General features: G+C 36.4%; 1 protein-coding gene and 1 pseudogene across 1 annotated transcript in view; both read right to left on the bottom strand.

Annotated features, from left to right (window-relative positions):
• LOC149041571 (uncharacterized) overlaps positions 1-18,678 on the bottom strand; it is a 34,025-nt gene that overhangs the window by 9,376 nt on the left and 5,971 nt on the right. Inside the window, 28 exon segments of the mRNA XM_089180889.1 lie at positions 17-82; positions 376-441; positions 905-970; positions 1,581-1,649; positions 2,108-2,173; positions 3,240-3,305; positions 4,528-4,590; positions 4,861-4,926; positions 8,284-8,343; positions 8,531-8,599; positions 9,058-9,114; positions 9,486-9,536; positions 9,687-9,752; positions 10,359-10,427; positions 10,905-10,970; positions 12,338-12,403; positions 13,206-13,355; positions 13,497-13,547; positions 13,698-13,763; positions 14,045-14,110; positions 14,204-14,269; positions 14,815-14,883; positions 15,352-15,417; positions 16,737-16,802; positions 17,662-17,724; positions 17,874-17,924; positions 18,069-18,125; positions 18,425-18,490. Of these exon segments, the coding sequence (XP_089037015.1) occupies positions 17-82; positions 376-441; positions 905-970; positions 1,581-1,649; positions 2,108-2,173; positions 3,240-3,305; positions 4,528-4,590; positions 4,861-4,926; positions 8,284-8,343; positions 8,531-8,599; positions 9,058-9,114; positions 9,486-9,536; positions 9,687-9,752; positions 10,359-10,427; positions 10,905-10,970; positions 12,338-12,403; positions 13,206-13,355; positions 13,497-13,547; positions 13,698-13,763; positions 14,045-14,110; positions 14,204-14,269; positions 14,815-14,883; positions 15,352-15,417; positions 16,737-16,802; positions 17,662-17,724; positions 17,874-17,924; positions 18,069-18,125; positions 18,425-18,490 (1,869 nt within the window).
• On the bottom strand, positions 4,983-7,102 carry LOC149041572 (uncharacterized; annotated as a pseudogene).

Raw genomic sequence — 18,678 nt, 5'->3', positions numbered from 1 at the left:
TGTTTATTTCTCTCACCTGAAGAAAGTTTATCATCCAAATCCAGTTTTTCTTGGATTGCTTTAACTTTTTCTTCGGACGAACCTTAAAAAAATAGAAAATAATTTTAACACATTGGGTTGTGCTTTGGAAACTGTTTGAAAACAATGAAGGATAATAAATTTTTAGAAAGCAACCACCAAATACGTTTATAAATACAATATGTCAAGAAAAATGAATGTAGCCTTTTTTGGCCCAAGGTTTTCCTATTGTTGCTTTTTATTGCTGTTAACCATTAAAATAGGTGCTGCTGAATTTTGATTTAAAGCAACCAAGACGCTCAATAAATCAGCCATTATAACAATAAACGCACACCAAGAGAAGGTATAATCCTGTACCTTTTGAACTGCCGATCTCTAAATCCTTTGATATTCCAGAGGATAAGACTTGACTTTTCTCCTGCTCTAAAAGTATAAACAACAGATTGTTTAAATGATGATCACCACCGTTATCATTGTTGCTATTCATCAGTTGTGCTTTCATTATCATCATTACTGTTATCAGAATTGTTCTTGATAAATTTGACAGGATAATAAAAGTCATAGAATAATAAATGTCACAAAAGGAAACCATTTACGGTCAATTGGGATTTTCATGATAGCTTAGTAGACAACTTTCCTGTTAGACTATCAAAATAGATAAGTATCTGTCCATTGAAAGAGAAAAAAACTTCTGTTGGGAGTTGTGGTAAAAAGATCGGCGCTAAACACATTTCGCCATTTTTTTGTTTGTTTGCTGATTTTACTTTGAGCAAAGAGAATTTTTAGCCGTAATGATTCAGTTGTTTGTGTTTTAATTATTTTCATAGGTCTTTTTTCTCTCACAAACTTGAGAAGTGCCAGTCATTTACTGTTTTATCTCTCTCACCTGACAAAAGCTCATCCTCCAAATTCACCTTTTCTTGGTTTGCTGAATCTTTCCCTTCCGAAGTAGCTAAAAATTAGGAAAGAATCAAACATATTGGGTTGTGCTTTGGACTTTTCCTTTAAACAATGAAGAATAATACATTTATAGAAATTAATCTCCCTACTTTATATAGAACGTCAAATATGATACATCAAGAAAAATAATTGCACTCTTTTCACCCCTGTTTGTTAGTGATTGTTGCTTTTTATTGCTGCTGAGTTCTCAAGCATTAGATCATTGAATTAGATGTGGCTACCTATTAATTCATTTCAAACCAAAATTTAAATAATAAACCAGACTTATGATTACAATATACTTCCTCACTATTTACAGTTTTATTCTGTACTTGCGGAACTGCCGATCTCTAAATCTTTTATTTTTCCAAATGATGAAACTTGAATTTTCCCCAAGTCGAAAATTAAAAAAAAAAAAGGTTTGAATGATCGTCATCACTGTCTTCACGGTCATCAACATCATCATATTATGGCTACTATTTATGTTTTCACTATCTTAGATTCTGTTTACTTTTCCCAGCTAGGACCACCTGGGTCATGTAACAATTAATTACATGGAGTCCATTAGAGATTTTCTCCTATGATGAATATGTTTGATTTTAACCCAAGTCAGTCCTATCTACCTGCTACGGACAACGAAGCATAAAAATCCACTCCGTTATCGCTTGAGGAAGCTTCACTTTTGTCTGCCCCTGAAATTATAACCAAAAGTTGTATCTAATATAAGTTGGGTTAAATGCGTTCTTAGTTAAGTTTAGTTTAATGCATCTGTAAGGTCTGTTGTGTATTTACGTTTAGCTCAGGTTAGTTAAGTATAAGTTTTCGCTTAGGCGGGGGCACATAGAGGAAGGAGTGTTAATAGTTTAGTTGAGTATAAATTTACGTCTAGTTTGTCACAACACATCAAATAAAAGATATCTGGCGTATGGTCAAGTACCCATATCAGACATGGAACCCATTGAAGTGGTATCCTATGGGCGGGGAAATTACAAACAAGTGAGGAGTGCCGCGAGTATTTAGACCTGCTGGACCAGGAAAAATTTCAGAATGATAAGTTAATTAACAATATATTCAATAATTTCTGTTCATCATCGGTGCAAAGTCTGCACAAGTGAACGATTTCTGAAAGGCATTTAACTGCTTTTCTCACCTAATGAACTGTTGTCAGTCAAGTACGGGTTTCCTTCGGCTTCTTCAACTTGGGCCTCATTGGTAACTCAAAAAAAACAAAGGATATCATTCGTCATAAAAACTGGAATATTTGAAAAGCTTTTCTATTAATTTTCACTATCCTCTGATATTTTATTGGGGTTTTCCCCTTAGTAAACAAATTTCTCCGTTATTGTGTAGCTTACAGCTCTGAAAGAATCTCTTGGTTATTTCTGTCTTAATATCAACCCATAGAAAACTACTCATTCTGTCAGTTTTCAATCTTTAAAACGCTCAATTGTCTTGAAACGTTTCATTTGAAATAACTAACTAATAAACTGTCTGAGTGTTACACTTATTTCTTGTACCTATTAATTTGTTATCATTGCCATCTGATTCCTTCTTTAATGCAATTTGGCCTTGAATCATGAAACAAAAAGCAATCAGTTACCTTTAAACTAAGAACACTTTTGGTTAATGATCCATTGTTTGTTTCTTTTAATGTTTGTTTCATGGCGTTTGTTGTAATCAATACTCACTGACTTCATTTATTGCTATTTACTTGGTGAAAACATTATTTAATTAAAAATATATAAAGATGCGGACTGGCCCTCTGAGGGAGTTCAGTTAGACTTTCTATCTTGATCAGACTATTCTAATCTAATAGAATCATCCTCTTTGTCATGAAAAAAAGGCGCTATGAAATTGAACGCGCAAAGAAATCTTTCAACGCCTTGCTTAGTTAAAAATTCGTCGGCGGTTTTAAAAATGGTAACAAAATTAAAGCTCTTACTGAGGACAGATTTTTAGCTCTGAGTCGGATAGTGGAAGATTTTCTGGAATGGTAACGACAGTTTTGAGGCTTTCAGGTGATGAGTGAGGACTGATAAGTTGGTCAAGTTTTTGGGCCATAATTTGGTGCAAATGATAAAAACACTGACTTTGGTGACGATATTGATCGGAACGAGAGAAAGAATATGCATAAAAATTGGAGCGAAAACCCTTAGGATTGGATTAAGAAGGTTTTAGCACGTTCAATGATATAAGTTACCCTGTTTGCTGAGAAACTCTTCCAAGGCGAGCTCTTGTGTTATGGTACGTATAAAAAAGCTGATCAACAATCGATTTCTCACCTGATGAGTTGTTGAAAGGAAAGTCCTCGTTTCCTTCAGCTGCCTCAACTTGTGTCGCTGTGATAACTAAAACGAAACGGGTGATGATAATAACATAATTAGTTATGACCTGTAATTAATGGGGAAAGTTTCTATAAGAACTATGGTGCTGCGTCAGTGGGTGAGTATAACAGGGTAATTTGGTATCATAAGCTGAGCTGATAACGTAAATTGACCAGCGTTTAAAGAGTTTCAAAGCTGATGTTTCGAGCGTTAGCCCTTCGTCAGAGCAAACGTGACCTATCATAGTTTTTTTGTGTTCCACTCACTCTCTTGATTTTTACTCTTCTGTTGAGAAGAATCTGCCTTAAGTAGGTAATCTAGCTTCCGAAGGTCAGTCGTATAACTTAATTCATGCTATAGGTTAAACGTCTTGCAAAGTCTCAATCAATAATGTGGTTCTTTAGTCGACGATGTTCAGAAATGTGATTGTTGAAATCACCATTTCTCATGGCCGATCTTTTAAACTGCTCCTTGTTAGTTCTGTTCGTAATTAAATGTTCTCTTCAGTTTTTATGGGTTTCGCCTTCGTCTCGGTGCCGAAAATCTTGTTTAAGAACGCCTGCCTGTTTTTTGCAGAAAAAAGATCTGCGCATATTTTAGTTAAAACGGCGCAGCATCTTTTAGACTCAGTACCCTTAATTTTGTCTTTTAAAGAAATGACAGGGGAAAAAATTCATACTTTTGAGTTTTGTCAAGTAATGTGTCTTCTATAATTTCCTCGTCTGCCCCTTTTTTTTATATCGTGATAGGCAAAAAGCCATTCCATCTCTCGCAGGTACAATTCTTGCTCTAAACTTGTGACAGTGGAATTGATAAATGGGCTGTTAGACTGTCGAAATACCAAGATGGAAGAAATGTAAAATGGTTTCCGTGTTTACATAGCCTGATGTAAACACGTGGGAGGTTGGGAGAACACGAGATAAGCGTATGAAACCACGACGCGAAGCGGAGTGGTTTCCAGCTTATCGAGTGTTCTCCCAACCTCCCAAGTGTTTACATCAGGCTATATAAACACGAAAACCATTTTACATTTCTTTTATAAAATAACTAATGAGAGAGGAACGGAAACCGTGTGTACATACGCTCATGTAAAATGGTTTTATGGCCAATCAGAGCTCGCGTAATATTTGAATTATTTTATAATATTCGGTTTGCTCATCATAGTTTACAAAGCTCGGTTCGAATCGTAGTATCATATCGTTATAATCATAAAAAAAATCTGATAATGCCTCATTTTTTCCCTCACCTGGGGAACCGTTGTCAGCAGTAGCCAGGTTTTTATCAGCTTCCATGTTGTCCTCTTTGCCAACTGAAATACCAATAAAAATTAATAGTTTAAAGACTCACGATCTGTGATGACTTTTGTTTTTCAACCTCTAATACATACCGAGATTTAGATTTACAAACCTAGATTGCTACTATCTCTTTTCTGTTTTATTTCTCTTACCTGAAGAATGTTTATCATTCAAATCAAGTTTTTCTTGGATTTCTTTAACTTTAACTGCTGACTTTTGATTTAAAGCAACCAACCAGCCATTATAACAAGAAATGCACACCAAGAGACGGGAAAATTCTGTACCTTTTGATTTCCCGATCTCTAAATCCTTTGATTTTCCAGAAGAGGGGACTTGACTTTTCTCCTGGTCTAAAAGTATAAAAATCAGATTGTTTAAATGATCATCCTCACCATTATCATTGTTGCTATTCGTCACTTGTGCTATCATTATCATCATTACTATTATCAGAATTGTTCTTGATAAATTTGACAGGATAATAAAAGTCATAGAATAATGAATGTTACAAAAGGAAACCATTTACGGTCAGTTAGAATTTTCATGATAGCCTAGTTGAAAACTTTCCTGTTAGACTATCAAAATAGATAAATATTTGCCCATTGAAAGAAAAAAGAAACTCCTTTTGCGAGTTGTGGTAAAAGATCGGCTCTAAACACATTTCACCAGTTTTTTTCTTTTGTTTGCAAATGATTTGTCTGCAAAGACCTGGTTTTCTCCTGCTCCTAACTTAACTTGCGCCTCTTCAGTTAAACCAAACAGCAATTAGTATAACTGTTATCCAAATTACAAAATCCACCACTTTTTTCATTATTCTTGATCCTCCTGTCTATTTGGGTTTTTTTCTCCTATTTCAATTTCAAAGACAAAAATACATTTTGAAACTAAAAAAAAATGCACGAGCAAATGTTTTAAATAACAACTGCTATTATAAGTCTGGAAAATCATTCTGCTCTTATGTAGTTAGAAAATCGTTGGGGGTACAGTAATAGTTCTGTAATAGTGTAGTTTGATCGTCCGGGTGAGTGTAGTCCTGAGATGTACTGTTGTCGGTAGTGGTGACTGACGTTTCGACAACCTGAGCGGAAGTCATCGTCAGAGTCAAGTGAATAGCTGTTGTCAGTCGAATGTTCTTAGTCCGGTTTGTATAAACTGATTGGTCAGTCTTGCCGTGATGTTACTGGCTGTAAGACTCAAGTGGCGAAGGTCGGTCGTGATTGGTCGGTCTCGATCCGTTTGTAATGTTAATGTCGTGAATGAGTCGTTTGTATCGTACCGGTAGTGATTGACGCCTGTTGAGGGGAGTCTGTTCCAAGTTGGTAAACCAACTTTCTAGGTTCAGTCGTTAAAAGTAGTGAGTGCTGTAGGTTAGGCATTACGCAGAGTCCCAGTCAATAGTGTGGTTCGTACGTCGGTGACGTTTAGCAACGTAATTGGTGACATCACCTTTCCTCGTCGCTCGTTTGTGTTCGGTCAGTCTAGTTGTGAGGTTTCTGCCAGTCTCACCAATGTGGGAGGCGTGGCAGTCGGAGCAATTAATCTTATACACTGCTCTCTGTCTGTTCCCCGGTTCGTCTTTGTCTTTGACGTTCAAGTCAGTAACTGGCGTAGTGTGGTGATAGGTTTGTGAGCGACGCGGATATTGAATGGTTGTAGGATGTGCGAGATGTTCTCATGCAGATATGCCCTTAATGTACAGTATAGTTGCTGTAGTCGCACGAGATGTGTTGTCGTTAGCTTCGGTAGTAGTAGTAGGTCGGTGAGTGTTACGTTGCATGAAGTCTTCGTTGTAATTGTTCCTAGAAAAACACGGTCAAGGTACTTGTACGTCGGATAAGCTGTCTGTCGTGTTGCATACTAGTTGCGCTTGTCGCGTAAGAGTCCTAATAGTTGTGGCTTTGTGTGATGTCGAACTATAGGATGACTCGTCCAGTAATCTGTCGGTATGTGTCGGTTTCCTATAAACAGTTGTCTGAAGTGAGTTGTCGTCACGGCTTACCGGGCAGTTTTAGACAAGGTAGTTTGCCATTTTCTGCGACCTCTCTAGTAAACTGCATGTCAGTGTTTTATTCGTTAAGGAGGTGGTGGAATGCGTCGATTTCGTCGTGTCGTACGGCGGTGAAAGTATCGTCGGCGTAGCGTAAAGGCGCTTTCCTCAATGTTCTGCATCTCAATTTCTGCTACAAAAACAGAAACTGGAGACCCAATAGCTGTACCGTGTAACTGTTTGTAGTGTTTACCGTTGTACTGAAAATAAGTTGACGTAAGGCAAAGGTTTAGTAAGTCCATAATGTCCTCTGTCGGTAGCAGTAGAGGGTCGGTAGATTGTAGGATTGCAGTCTCAGTACATTGTAGTGCCAGTTGAAGTGGAATACTTGTAAAAAGCGATTTCACATTAAATGACACTATTTTGTAGTCGTCAGGTATCTGTACAGTCTTAGTGGCGTTAATGAAGTCCTCGGTGGATTGTAGTTTACGTCTGGATTTGTCGGTGAGCGGTTGTAGTATTGTTGTCAGGTACTTGGACATTTGGTATGTCGGAGAACCCTAGAAAGAAACAATGGGTCGAATTGGGAAACCAGGTTTGTGTAGTTTCGACAGACCGTAAAGTTTCGGTGGCTGTGGTACTGAGTACCTGAGTCGATAGTAGTGTTGGGTGTCAATGGCGTTTGTCTTCTTGAGTGTCAGTAATGTGCTGTTAAGTTTGCATTGAAGCGCAGGAGTTGGGTCACTTTTGAGTTCTTCGTAGGTTTTGTCCTTGTCGTTTTCAGTCGTTTAAGGGCATGTTGTTCGTCTTTAGTCAAGTTGCTACCATTTTGTGACGCTGATTGTATAGTGGAAGCAATTCCACATCTGGTGTTATCCTTAGTAGACTCAGATAGCTCTCTTTGCCGAGACAGAGCCGCTTCAACAATAGCCTCGGTCGGTATCCCCTTCGGTGTAACTGAGTGTTTCAGTCCGTATGACAGTGCGCGAGTTTCATTCTTGTCTAAGGGATGGGAAGAGATGTTCCTTACCCAGTTGTCGTCCGGTCTACTTCGTCTCTATTCTTTGTTGCGTAAAAGTCGTGTCAGTTTCTGTTGATGCCCACTACGGGAGCATTCAATCGCTTTGTTGGCTCGTTTGTCGGCAATAGTCGTAACAGTGTCAAGTAATTCAGTAGGTATCAGTTGTTTCAGTTTGTCGTGTAGTTGTTGTGTCTTTTTTTTGTAGCGTTTGAGGCTTCTGTGGCAATCATTTATCCGCGCTTTGACCAGTCGTCTGCAGGTGGCCTTGACGATCTGGATGGCCTCCAATGTTTTCAACGGGGACTTAAGTTTGAGCCCGGCCGGAACAAGGCCGTGATCTTTACAGCGGTGATAAAACCAGAGCTTTTGTCGTATTCGTCTGACAGTGTTTGCGTAGGTGATGTAGTCGTTCGTAAGTCTTTCGCTCTGTCGTCCAAGTGAACGTAGTACAGTAAATGGTTTCAACCCAGGGGTGACATGTAATAGCGTTTGGTGCTCTTTTTTCTTTCGTTTTATAAATCTCGACTTCGTCTGGGTAACTCAATATTCAAAAACTTCTTAGTCAAAATCCAGTCCGCCCAGTCACACTTCATACTTGGTGAAATACGCGTGCAAGTGATTTTCAGGGAATAATCTTTGTATTTTAAATTCCACTTAATTCAGTTTTTAAGGACTTTGATATCTCTGTGTTTCCTAACTTACCTACTAAAGGAGCATCCTTCATATCCACTTTTTTCTCATCAGAAGCAGCTTTACTTTTGTCTGTCAATGTAATTACAACGAAATGGTTTTCATTCTTTTTTGTGTCATCAACTGATCGAGGGGACAACTCAACCCAACTCCCCAGCTAGGACCACCTGGGTCATGAAACAGTAAATTATAGGGAGTCCATTAAAATATATACTTATTATGAATATGTTTGATTTTAACCCAAGTCAGTCCTATTTACCTGCTATGAACAAAGAAGCACTACAATCCACTCCGTTATCGCTTGAGGAAGCTTCACTTTTGTCTGCCGCTGAAATTATGACCAAAAGTTGTATCTAATATAAGTTCAGTTAAATGCGTTCTTGCTTAAGTTTAGTTTAATGCATCTGCAAGGTCTGTTGTCCATTTAAGTTTAGCTCAGGTTAGTTAAGTATAAGTTTTCGTTTAGGCGGGGGCACATAGAGGAAGGAGTGTTATTAGTTTTGTTAAGTATAAATTTACGTCTAGTTTGTCACAACACATCAAATAAAAGATATCTGGCGTATGGTCAAGTACCCATATCAGACATGGAACCCATTGAAGTGGTATCCTATGGGCGGGGAAATTACAAACAAGTGAGGAGTGCCGCGAGTATTTAGACCTGCTGGACCAGGAAAAATTTCAAAATGATAAGTTAATTAACAATATATTCAATAATTTCTGTCCATCATGGGCGCAAACTCTGCACAAGTTAACAATTTCTGAAAAGTATTTAACTGCTTTTCTCACCTAATGAACTATTGTCAGTCAAGTCCTGGTTTCCTTCGGCTGCTTCAACTTGCGCCTCTTTGGTAACTCAAAAAAACAAAGAATATTAGTCGTCATAAAACTGGAATATTTGAAAAGCTTTTCTATTAATTTTCACCATCCTCTGAAATTTTTGTTAGGGTTTTCCCCCTAGCATCGCAGTATGAAAGACTAAAATAACTTTAGAAACTGAAAAATATCAATTTCTCTGTTATTGTGTAGCTTACGGCTCTGAAAGAATCTATCTTATATATTAATTATCTTTCTATCCTAAATATTAACCCCACAAAAAAAGGCATCAGTCCCTCCTCAATCTTCGAAAAACTTTCTTGATTTGCAACGTGTTTCTCGGTGTGTAATTGACGCTTAACTTTTAACACGCACTCTGTGTTTGCTGTAATCACTTGTACCTGTTGATTTGCCATCATCGTCGTTTGACTCCTTCTTGAATCCAGATAGACCTTGGAATGGTAAAAAAGAATATTTTGCTTTAAGCAAGGAAAATTTTTAGCCGTAGTGATTCAGTTGTTTGCGTTTAACTTATTTTCATAGGTCTTTTTTCACTCACAAACTTGAAAAGTGCCAGTCATTTACTGTTTTATCTCTCTCACCTGATAAAAACTCATCCTCCAAATTCACCTTTTCTTGGTTTGCTGAATCTTTCCCTTCCGAAGAAGCTAAAAATTGGGAAAGAATCAAACATATTGGTTTGTGCTCTGGACTTTCCATTAAACAATGAAGAATAATTTATTTATAAAAATTAATCTCCCTTCTTATCATAGAACGTCAAATATGATCAAGACAAGAAATTGCACCCCTTTTTTCACCCCTGTTTGTTTGTGATTATTTCTTTTCATTGCTGCCAAGTTCTCGAGCTTTAGATCATTGAATTAGATGTGGCTACCTATTAATTCTTTTCAAAAACATAATTCAATCAATAAACTAGACTTATGATTACAATATACTTCTATACTATTTACGGCTTTATTCTGTACTTGCGGAACGGCCGATCTCTAAATCTTTTATTTTTCCAAATGATGAAACTTGAATTTTCCTCAAGTCGAAAATTCCGAAAAAAAGAAGGGTATGAATGATCGTCATCACTGTCTTCACGGTCATCAACATCATCATATTAATGCCACTCTTTACGTTTTCATTGTCTTAAATTCTTTTACTTTTCCTAGGACCACTAGGGTCATGTAACAATTAATTATTTAGAGTCCATTAGAGATATTCTCCTCCTTTGAATGTGTTTGATTTCAAATCAAGTCAGTCATACTTACCTGCTATGGACAAAGAAGCATTTAAATCCACTCCGTTATCACTTGAGGTAACTTCGCTTTTGTCTGCCTCTGAAATTATAATCAAAAGTTGTATCTCATCTGAGTTGAGTTAAATGCGTTTTGGTACAGTTTAGTTTAGTGCATCTGAAAGGTCTGTTCTCTATTTTAGTTTAGCTCAGGTTAGCTAAGTATAAGTTTTCGTTTAGGCGGGGGTACATAGAGGAAGGAGTGTTAATAGTTTAGTTGAGTATAAATTTACGTCTAGTTTGTCACCAAAAAGATATCTGGCCTATGATCAAGTACACATATCAGACATTGAACTTGTCACACCTATTCAAATGGTATCTTATGGGCGGAGAAATAACAACGACAAAACAAGTGAGGAGTGCCGCGAGTATTTAGACCTACTCGACCATGAAAAATTTTACAATGATAAGTTGAATAACAACATATTGAATAATTTCTGTCCATCATCAGGGTAAGCTCTGTTCTGTTATTATTGCACAAGTCAACAATTTCTGAAAAGCATTTAACTGTTTTTCTCACCAAATGAACTGTTGTCAGGCAAGTCCTGGTTTCCCTCGGCTGCTTCAACTTGCGCCTCTTTGGTGACTCAAAAAAACAAAGAATATCATTGATCATAAAAACTTGAATATTTGAAGAGCTTTTCTATTGATTTCCACCATCCTCTGATATTTTAATTGGGGTTTTTCCCTTAATATCGCAATATGAAAGAGTAAAATAACTTCAGAAACTGAAACATATATTTTTTTCCCGTTATTGTGTAGCTTACGACTGTGAAACAATCTCTTGGTTTTTTCTGTCTTAATATTAACCCACAGAAAATTATTCAGTCAGTTTTCAATCTTTAAACGCTTAATTGCCTTGAAACGTTTCATTTGAAATAACTACAACTGTCCTTTTGGTAAAAAGTTTTCTGGAGTGAATTTCCACACCACTTGTCTCTCAACGGCTTCTTAGCAGCGTAAACATTTAAGATCAAGTAACAAGGTGCGAGGAAAACAATGAAATTGTTTAATATTACGAGTACTTGTAAACCATCATAGATTGGTTTGAAGTTACGGAAACTATGCAGACCAATGCCACAATTGAAATATGATTATTTTGCTCAGTTTTAAACAAAAACGATTCCAGGGTTTTTTTTGGATAATCTTCCTACAGATGTAAGCTTTCAAACTGTCTGAGTGTTACACTTATTATTTATACCTATTAATTTGTTATCATTGCCATCTGATTCCTTCTTTAATGCAATTTGACCTCGAATTATGAAAGAAAGAACATTTCCCTTTGAACTAAGAACACTTTTAGTTAATGATCCATTGTTTATTTCAATGTTTATTTCATGACGTTTGTTGTGCTCAATGCCCACTGACTTAATTTATTGCTATCTACTTGGTGAAAACATTATTTGATGAAAAAAACCTAAAGCTGCAGACTGGCCCTCTGGGGAAGCTCAGTTGGACTTTCTAATCTGAATAGACATCTCTAATTTGTTAGCATGTCTTTGTCATGGAAAACGGCTTTATGAAATTGAACGCGCGAAGGAATTTTTCGTGCAAGTGTTGCTTGCCTAAAAATTTTTCGGTGGTTTTAAAAATGGAAACAGAATTCAAACCCTTACTGAGCACAGATTTCTGAATTAGATAGTGGAAGATTTTCTGGAATGGTGACGACAGTTTTGAGGCTTTCAGGTAATAAGTGAGGACCGGTAAGTTGGTCAAATTTTTGGGCCATAATTTGGTGCAAATGGTTAAAAACACTGACTTTTGGTGACGATATTGCTTGGAATGAGAGAAAGAGGATGTATAAAAAGTTAGAGTGAAAACCCCTAGGGTTGGATCAAGAAGATCTTAGTATGTTTAATGATATAATTTACTCCGTGTGTTGACGAACTCTTCCATTGCGAGCTCTTGTGTTATGGCACATACAAAAAAGCTGATCAACAATCAATTTTTTACCTGATGAGTTGTTGAAAGGAAAGTCCTCGTTTTCTTCAGCTGCCTCAGCTTGTGTCCCTATGATAACTAAAATGAAACGGGTGATGATGATAATATAATCAGTTGTGACCTGTAATTAATGGAGTAAGTTTCTAAAGGAACTGTGGTGCTACGTCGGTGCAAGAGTATAACAGGGTAATTTGGTATCATCAGCTGAGTTGATAACGTAAATTGACCACTGTTTCAAGAGTCAAAGCTGACGTTTCGAGAGTTAGCCGTTCGTCAGAGCAACCGTGACCTGTCATAGCTTTTTGGTGTTACCCTCTTTCTCTTGATTTTTACTCTTCTGTTGGGAAGAATCAGCCTTAAGTAGGTAATCCAGCTTCCGAAAGAGTCTTGGAGAGTCCCAGGCAATATTGTGGTTCATTAGTCGCCGATGTTCAGAAATGTGATTGTTGACATCACCATTTCTCATTGCCGATCTTTAAAACTGCTCCTTGATAGTTTTGTTCGTAAATAAATGTTCTCTTGAGTTTTTACGCATTTCGCCTCTGTTTTGGTGCCGAAAATCTTGGTTAAGAACGCCTGCCAGTCTTTTGCAGAAAAAAAAAGATATGCGCATATTTTACTTAGAACGGTTCAGCATCTTTTAGACTCAGTAGCCTTAATTTTGTATGTTGAAGAAATGACAGGGGAAAAACTTCACACTTTTGAGTTTTGTCACGTATTGTGTCTTCTATAATTTCCTCGTCTGCCCTTTTTTTTATCGTGATAGATGAAAAGCCATTCCACCACTCACAGGTACAATTCTTGCTCTAAACTTGTGACCGTGGAATTGATAAATGGGCTGTTAGACTGTCTAAATACCAAGATTACTCGGTTTGCTCACCATTGTTTGCAAATCTCGGTTCGAGATGTAGTATCATATCGTTATATTCATATGAAAAATCTGTTAAGGCCTCACTTTTTCCCTCACTTGGTGAACCGTTGTCAGCAGTAGCCAGGTTTTCATCAGCTTCCATGTTGTCCTCTTTTCCAACTGAAATACCAATACACAGTAATATTTAAAACGCTCAATATCTGTGATGATCTCTGACGATGACCAAGATTTATATTTCGATTTGTATTCAGACTTAAATTCAGGCATATATTCATTCAGTGTTATATTGATCTCTTCTACCTTTTGGTTTGCTTCCATCACCATCTGATTCCTTCTTGGATATAAAATGATCTTGAAATAGCAACGAAGACAAATTTACATGAGCAAAGAACACTTTCAGGGTGCAGTTTGTTCGACGGTGTGTTTGATTTTATCGCGCGTGTTGTATTCAGTGGTTACAAACTTAAATCACCCATCTCTTTTCTGTTTTATTTCTCTCACCTGAAGAATGTTTATCATCCAAAGCCAGGTTTTCTTGGATTGCTTTAACTTTATCCTCTGACGTACCTAAAAAATAGAAAATAGTTAAACATATTGGGTTGAGCTTTGGAAACTGTTTGAAGGATCATAATTTGCTAGAAAGCAACTAACAGATACGTTTATAAATACAATACATCAAGAACAGTGAATGTAGTCTTTTTGGCCCAAGGTTTTCCTATTGTTGCTTTTTATTGCTGTTAAGCATTAAAATAGATGCTGCTGTTTATTGATTGAAGAAACCAACGCTCACTCAATAAATCAGCCATTATAACCATAAATGCACACCAAGAGATGGTATAATCCTTTACCTTTTGAACTCTCGATCTCTAAATCCTTTGATTTTTCAGAGAAAAGGACTTGACCTTTCTCCTGGTCTAAAAGTATAATAAACAGATTGTTTAAATGCTCATCATCACAATTATCGTTGTTGCTATTCATCAGTTCATTTACTGTTTTATCTCTCTCACCTGATGAAAGCTCATCCTCCAAATTCACCTTTTCTTGGTTTGCTGAATCTTTCCCTCCCGAAGTATCTAAAAATTAGGAAAGAATCAAACATATTGGGTTGTGCTTTGGACTTTTCCTTTAAACAATGAAGAATAATACATTTATAGAAATTAACCTCCTTTTATAGAACGTCAAATACGATCACCCCTATTTGTTCGTGATTGTTACTTTTTATTGCTGATGAGTTCTCAAGCATTAGATCACTGAATTAGATGTGGCTGCCTATTAATTCATTTCAAACCAAAATTTAATTAATAAACCAGATTTATGATTACAATATACTTCCATACTATGTACAGTTTTGTTCTGTACTTGCGGAACTGCCGATCTAAAATTTCTCCAAGTCGAAAATTAAAAAAAAAAAGGGGTTTGAATGATCGTCATCACTGTATTCACGGTCATCAACATCATCATATTATGGCTACTATTTATGTTTTTATTATCTTAGATTCTGTCTACTTTTCCCAGGTAGGACCACGTAGGTCATGTAACAATTTACTGTATGGAGTCTATTAGAGATTTTCTCCTATGATGAATATGTTTGATCTTAACCCAAGTCAGTCCTACTTGCCTGCTACGGACAACGAAGCTTTAAAACCCACTCCGTTAGCACTTGAGGTAGCTTCACTTTTGGTTGCCCCTGAAATTATGACCAAAAGTTGTATCTCATCTAAAGCGTTCTTGGTTAAGCTTAGTTCAGTGCACCTAAAAGGTCGGTTGTCTATCTAAGTTTAGCTCAGTTTAGTTAAGTATAAGTTTTCGTTTAGGCGGGGGCAGATAAAGGAAGGAGTGTTAATAGTTTAGTTGAGTAAAAATTTACGTCCATCAAATGAAATGATATCTGGCCTATGATCAAGTACACATATAAGACATTGAACTTGTCACACTTATTCAAATGACATCTTATGGGCGGGGAAATAACAACGACAACCATGTGAGGAGTGCCGCGAGTATTTAGACCTAATGGATCAGGGAAAATTTTAGAAGGATAAGTTAATTAACAACATATTTAATAATTACTGTCTATCATCGGGGTAAACTCTGTTCTGTATTGTATTGTATTGTACAAGTCAACAATTTCTGAAAAGCATTTAACTGTTTTTGTCACCTAATGAACTGTTGCCGGGCAAGTCCTGGTTTCCTTCGGCTGCTTCAACTTGTGCCTCTTTGGTAACTCAAAAAAACAAAGAATATCAATGCTCATGAAAATGAAATACTTAAACAGCTTTTTTATTGATTTCCACCATCCTCTGATAATTTTATTGGGGTTTTTCCCTTAATATCGCAATATAAAAGACTAAAATAGCTTTAGAAACTGAAACATTTAAATTTCCCCGTAATTGTGTGGCTTACGACTATGAAAGAATCTCTTGGTTATTTCTGTCTTAATATAAACCCACAGAAAATTACTCATTCTGTCAGTTTTAAATCTTTAAACGCTCAATTGTCTTGAAACGTTTCATTTGAAATAACTACAACTGTCCTTTTGGTAAAAAGTTTCCTTAAGTGAAGTTCTACAACACTTGTCTCTCAACGGCTTCTTAGCCGCGTAAACATTTAAGATCAAGTAACAAGGTGCGAGGAAAACAATGAAATTGTTTAACGTTACAAGTTCTTGTAAACAATCATTGATTGCTTTGAAATCACGGAAACTATGCAGACCAATGCCACAATTGAAATATGATTATTTTGCTCAGTTTTAAACAAAAACGATTCCAGGGTTTTTTTTTGGATAATCTTCCTACAGACGTAGGCTTAAAAACTGTCCGAGTGTTACACTTACTACTTATACCTATCAATTTGTCATCAGTGCCATCTGATTCCTTCTTTAATGCAATTTGGCCTTGAATTATGAAAGAAAAACATTTCCCTTTGAACTAAGAAAATTTTTAGTTAATGATCCTTTGTTTGTTTATTTCAATGTTTGTTTCATGACGTTTTTTGTACTCAATGCTCACTGACTTCGTTTATTGCTATCTACTGAGTGAAAACATCATTTGATGAAAAAAATTAATAAATGCGGACTGACTCACTGGGGGAGTTCAGTTAAACTTTCTAATCTTATTGGACTTTTCTAATACGTTAGAATCATCCTCTTTTTAAAAAATTCGTCGGTGGTTTTAAAAATGGTAACAAAATTTAAGCTCTTACTGAGGACGGATTTGTAGCTCTGGGTCGGATAGTGGAAGATTTTCTGGAATGGTGACGACAGTTTTGAGACTTTCAGGTGATGAGCGAGGACCCATAAGTTGGTCAAGTTTTTGGGCCATTATTTGATGCTAATGGTTAAAAACACTGAATTTGGTGACGATATTGATTGGAATGAGAGAAAGAAGTTCCATAAAAATTGGAAGCGAAAACCCTTAGAATTGGATTAAGAAAGTCTCAGTAAGTTTAATGAAATAATTTACCCTGTTTGTTGAGAAACTCTTCTAATGCGACCTCTTGTGTTATGGCAATTACAAAAAAGCTGATCAACAATCAATTTCTCACCTGATGAGTTGTTGAAAGGAAAATTCTCGTCTCCTTCAGCTGCCTCAACTTGTGTCTCTGTGATAACTAAAATGAAACGCATGATGATAACAATATAATTAGTTGTGACCTGTAATTAAGGGGGTAGGTAGTCAAAAGAACTGTGGTGCTGCATCGGTGAGAGAGTATAACAGGGTAATTTGGTATCATCAGCTGAGTTGATGACGTAAATTGACGACCGTTTCAAGAGTTAAAGCTGACGTTTCGAGCGTTAGCCCTTCGTCAGAGCAACCGTGACCTGTCATGGTCTTTTGTGTTCCCCTCACTCTCTTGATTTTTATTCTTCTATTGGGAAGAATCTGCCTTAAGTAAGTAATTCAGCTTCCGAAAGTCAGTCGTATAACTTAATTCATGCTAAAGGTTAAACATCTTTTAAAGTCCCAAAAAATATTGTGGTTAGTTAGGGGACGATGTTCAGAAATGTGATTGTTGACATGACCATTTCTCACGGCCGATCTTTTAAACTTCTCCTTGTTAGTTTTGCTCGTAATCAAATGTTCTCTTGAGTTTTTATGGGTTTCGCCTTCGTCTCGGTGCCGATATATTTTACTTAAAACGGCGCAGTATCTTTTTAGACTCAGTAGCCTTAATTTTGTCTGTAAAAGAAATGATAGGGAAAAAAACTTCACACTTTTGAGTTTTGTCGCGTATTGTGTCTTTCGTATGGCCTTTTTTTACATGGTGATAGATAAAAAGCCTCTCCACCACTCATAGGTACAATTCTTTCTCTAAACTTTTAATAGTGCGATTGATAACTGGGCTGTCAGACTGTCGAAATACCAAGATTATTCGGTTTGATTATTATACTTTACAAATCTCGGTTCGAGTTGTAGTATCATACTGTTATAATCATAAAAAAATCTGATAAGTCATCACTTTTCCTCACCTAGAGAACTGTTGTTAGCAGCAGCAAGGTTTTCATCAGCTGCCATGTTGTCCTCTTTTCCAACTGAAATACCAAAACAAATTAACAGTTAAAACACTCCCGATCTGTGATGACTTTTGTTTTTCAACCTCTAATACATACCAAGATTTAGATCTAGATTTAATCTCGGACTTAGGCTCACATTCATTCAGTTTTACATTGATCTCTTGTACCTTTTGGTTTGCCTCCATCATCAACTGATTCCTTCTTGGACGTAAAATGATCTTGAAATAACAAAGAACACAAATGTTACTTGAGCAAAGAACACTTTCAGTGTTCAGTTTGTTCGTGTGTTTGATTTTATCGCGCGTGTTGTACTCAGTCAAACTAAAATCACTATTATCCCTTGTCTGTTTTATTTCTCTCACCTGAAGAAAGTTTATCATCCAAATCAAGTTTTTCTTGGATTGCTTTAACTCTATCATCTGACGTACCAAAAAAAATAGAAAATATTTAAACATATTAGGTTGTGCTTTGGAAACTGTTTGGAAAGAATGAAGGATAATAAATTTTTAGAAAGCAACCACCAGACACGTTTATAAATACAATACATCAAGAACAATGAATGTAGTCTTTTTGGCCCAAGGTTTTCCCATTGTTGCTTTTCATTGCTTTTAAGCATTAAAATAGATGCTCCTGTTTATTGACTTAGAGCAACCAACGCTCCCTCAATAAATCAGCCATTATAACCATAAATGCACACCAAGATGGTATAATTCTTTACCTGTTGAACTCCCGATCTCTAAATCCTTTGATTTTCCAGAGGATAGGACTTGACTTTTCTCCTGGTCTAAAAGTATAAAAAACAGATCGTTTAAATGCTCATCATCACAATTATCATTGTTGCTATTCATCAACTGTGCTATAATTATTATCATTAATATTATCAGAATTGTTCTTGATAAATTTGACAGGATAATAAAAGTCTTAGAATAATGAATGTTACAAAAGGAAACCATTTACGGTCAATTCGAATTT

This window comes from Pocillopora damicornis, chromosome 8 (assembly GCF_964200805.1).
Source record: "Pocillopora damicornis chromosome 8, jaPocDami1.2, whole genome shotgun sequence".
NCBI lineage: Eukaryota > Metazoa > Cnidaria > Anthozoa > Scleractinia > Pocilloporidae > Pocillopora > Pocillopora damicornis.
This window is presented reverse-complemented; position numbering and strand designations above follow the sequence as displayed.